Consider the following 2568-nt stretch of genomic DNA (forward strand, 5'->3'; position numbering starts at 1 on the left):
TCCATCGAGTCAGTGATGCCATCCAGCCATCTCATCCTCTGTCGTCCCCTTCTCTTCCTGCCCCCAATCCCTCCCAGCATCAGAGTTTTTTCCAATGAGTCAGCTCTTCGCATGAGGTGGCCAAAGTACTAGAGTTTCAGCTTTAGCAAGATGTGGAAACTGAGATGAAGGGCTTGAGTAACTCAATGTGGGTCCCATCTCAAGGACAAGAAACTCTGGAATTTGACTACATGTCTGCTGGACTCCAAGTGTCTTCCTATCACTATATTACACAGAGTTTTTTAAAGCAGGTTGTATATGTCATGAATGGCTTTAAGATATCTCAAGAATATATATATTCCAGTACCAACTGGTACACATTCCAGGGCCAAGGACATTTAGTCAGCACCTGGAATTATGATCTACACGTGAATGTCCATCATCTAAACCTGGACACTCAGTTTGAGCCCCGGGCACTAATACATGGCTTCTGTGGTATTTCCTTTAGGTGTATGGAGTAGACACCATGGAATCAGGGAACCACACGTGGGTGCCAGAATTTGTCTTCCTGGGACTCTCACAGACTCAGGAGCTCCAGCTCGTCTTGTTTCTGGTGTTCCTGTTTGTTTATATCACCACTGTCATGGGAAACCTCCTCATCATGGTCACAGTGACCTCTGATTCCAGGCTCCACACACCCATGTATTTTCTGCTGCGAAACCTGGCCATCATAGACCTCTGTTTCTCCTCAGTCACTGCCCCAAAGATGCTGGTGGACTCCCTTGCTGAGAAGAAGACCATCTCCTACCAGGGCTGCATGGCCCAGATTTTCTTCTTCCACTTTCTGGGAGGTGCCATGGTCTTCTTCCTCTCAGTGATGGCCTATGACCGCCTTGTTGCTATATCCCAGCCCGTCCACTATGTCAGCATCATGAACACTCAGCTCTGTGTGGGGCTGGTGGTGGCTAGCTGGGTGGGAGGCTTCATCCATTCGATTTCTCAACTGGCTCTGATGCTCCCACTGCCTTTTTGTGGCTCCAACGTCCTAGATAACTTCTACTGTGATGTTCCACAAGTTCTGAGGCTCGCCTGCACTGACACCTCCCTCCTGGAGTTCCTTATCATTTCCAACAGTGGGGTGCTGGTCCTCATCTGGTTCCTCCTCCTCCTGGTCTCCTACTCAGCCATCCTGGTGATGCTTAGGTCCCACTCTGGGAAGGCGAGGAGGAAGGCAGCTTCCACCTGCACCACCCACATCGTCGTGGTGTCTATGGTCTTTGTTCCAAGCATTTACCTCTGTGCCCGGCCCTTCACCTCCTTCCCCATGGACAAAGCTGTGTCCATCAGCCAAACCATCATGACCCCCATGCTCAACCCCATGATCTATACCCTGAGGAACCAGGAGATGCAGGCAGCAGTGAAGAGATTAGGGAGGCATCCTCTGGCTTGTAAAAGTGAGTGACAATGGGTTCCTTACTTCTCTTTGACTTTGTTTTCTTTGTAGAGTGGGCATAGAGACCTACTGTATCTCCCCTGTTAATAACTTGTGTTTTTGTTGTATGGATTATCATAGAAGTGAATGCATAGTGAACCTAAGCAATTTACTCAGAGTTTTTAGCAAAATTGATAATATCCTTATTTTTTATTTTGATGTTGATTTGAATATTCCTGTGACAAGAAGATGTGTTGTCATGGAAGCATTATGGAAAGTCACACCTTCTTTTCTGCCATCTTGGTGGACAGTTTCCTCTTAGGATGACAGCATTCCCCCAGAAGAGCAGCTCTGTTTTCTGTACCTGAGTTCTTTTCCCCAGTACCCCTTTTTGTGTGAGTCTGGATTGTTGGAAACTGCACAGGATCCCGAGTCTTAAGCCTGAAATTGGAGACTTTAACCAACACTTACCAAATGGACGACCTTGAATGAGACACCTGGCCTCTCTTGAACTCAAAACTTCTTCCTCAACAAACTTGCTAATATTAATATGTGACCCCAAACCTTCCAGTAGCAGAATCAGAAATTGTGACAAAACATTGAGTGATTCATATAACTGTATTTTTTATTTTCAAATCAGAAATTATCATGAGTATTAAGATATTTTCACTGTAGTATAATAATTATTACAAGTAAAAGATCATGTGTAAAGCTCATTGGAAAAGACCCTGATCCTCGGAAAGACAGACGGTAAAGGAGAAGAGGGCAGCAGAAGATGAGATGGTTAGATAGTATCATTGACTCAATGGTTATGAATTTAAGCAAACTCAGGGAGATAGTGAAGAACAGGTGAGCCTGGAGTACTGCAGTCCATGGGGTCACAAAGAGTCAGACAAGACTTAGTAACTGAGCAACAATAACAAATGTATATACATTATAATATACAACATTATCAATATATTGCATAAACAGTCATGTATACAGTAGTCAGTTCAAGAATCACATGGTACCAGTAACTTCCCTATAGGTGCTCTCTACCACATCACTTCTTCCCAAATCAAAGCTCTTTCTTGAATTTTGTGTTTATCATTCCACCGTTTATCAAAATAATCTCACTATACCTTTACATAATTGACATATTGTTTTATTTTGCTTTA

At 44.0% G+C, this 2568-nt stretch overlaps 1 protein-coding gene across 1 annotated transcript; it reads left to right on the forward strand.

Annotated features, from left to right (window-relative positions):
- Window positions 1-505: 505 nt before the first annotated feature.
- On the forward strand, window positions 506-1441 carry LOC133231563 (olfactory receptor 4D2-like). The gene has a single exon (XM_061389932.1). It carries the CDS (start codon window positions 506-508, stop codon window positions 1439-1441), a length of 936 nt encoding a protein of 311 aa, XP_061245916.1.
- The last annotated feature ends 1127 nt before the right edge of the window (window positions 1442-2568 follow it).

Source organism: Bos javanicus, chromosome 19, assembly GCF_032452875.1.
Source record: "Bos javanicus breed banteng chromosome 19, ARS-OSU_banteng_1.0, whole genome shotgun sequence".
NCBI classification, from domain to species: Eukaryota; Metazoa; Chordata; class Mammalia; order Artiodactyla; family Bovidae; genus Bos; species Bos javanicus.

Bases quoted from the DNA above. Each gene is read 5' to 3' on its own strand.
- LOC133231563 (XM_061389932.1), top strand. From the start codon at position 506: ATGGAATCAGGGAACCACACGTGGGTGCCAGAATTTGTCTTCCTGGGA.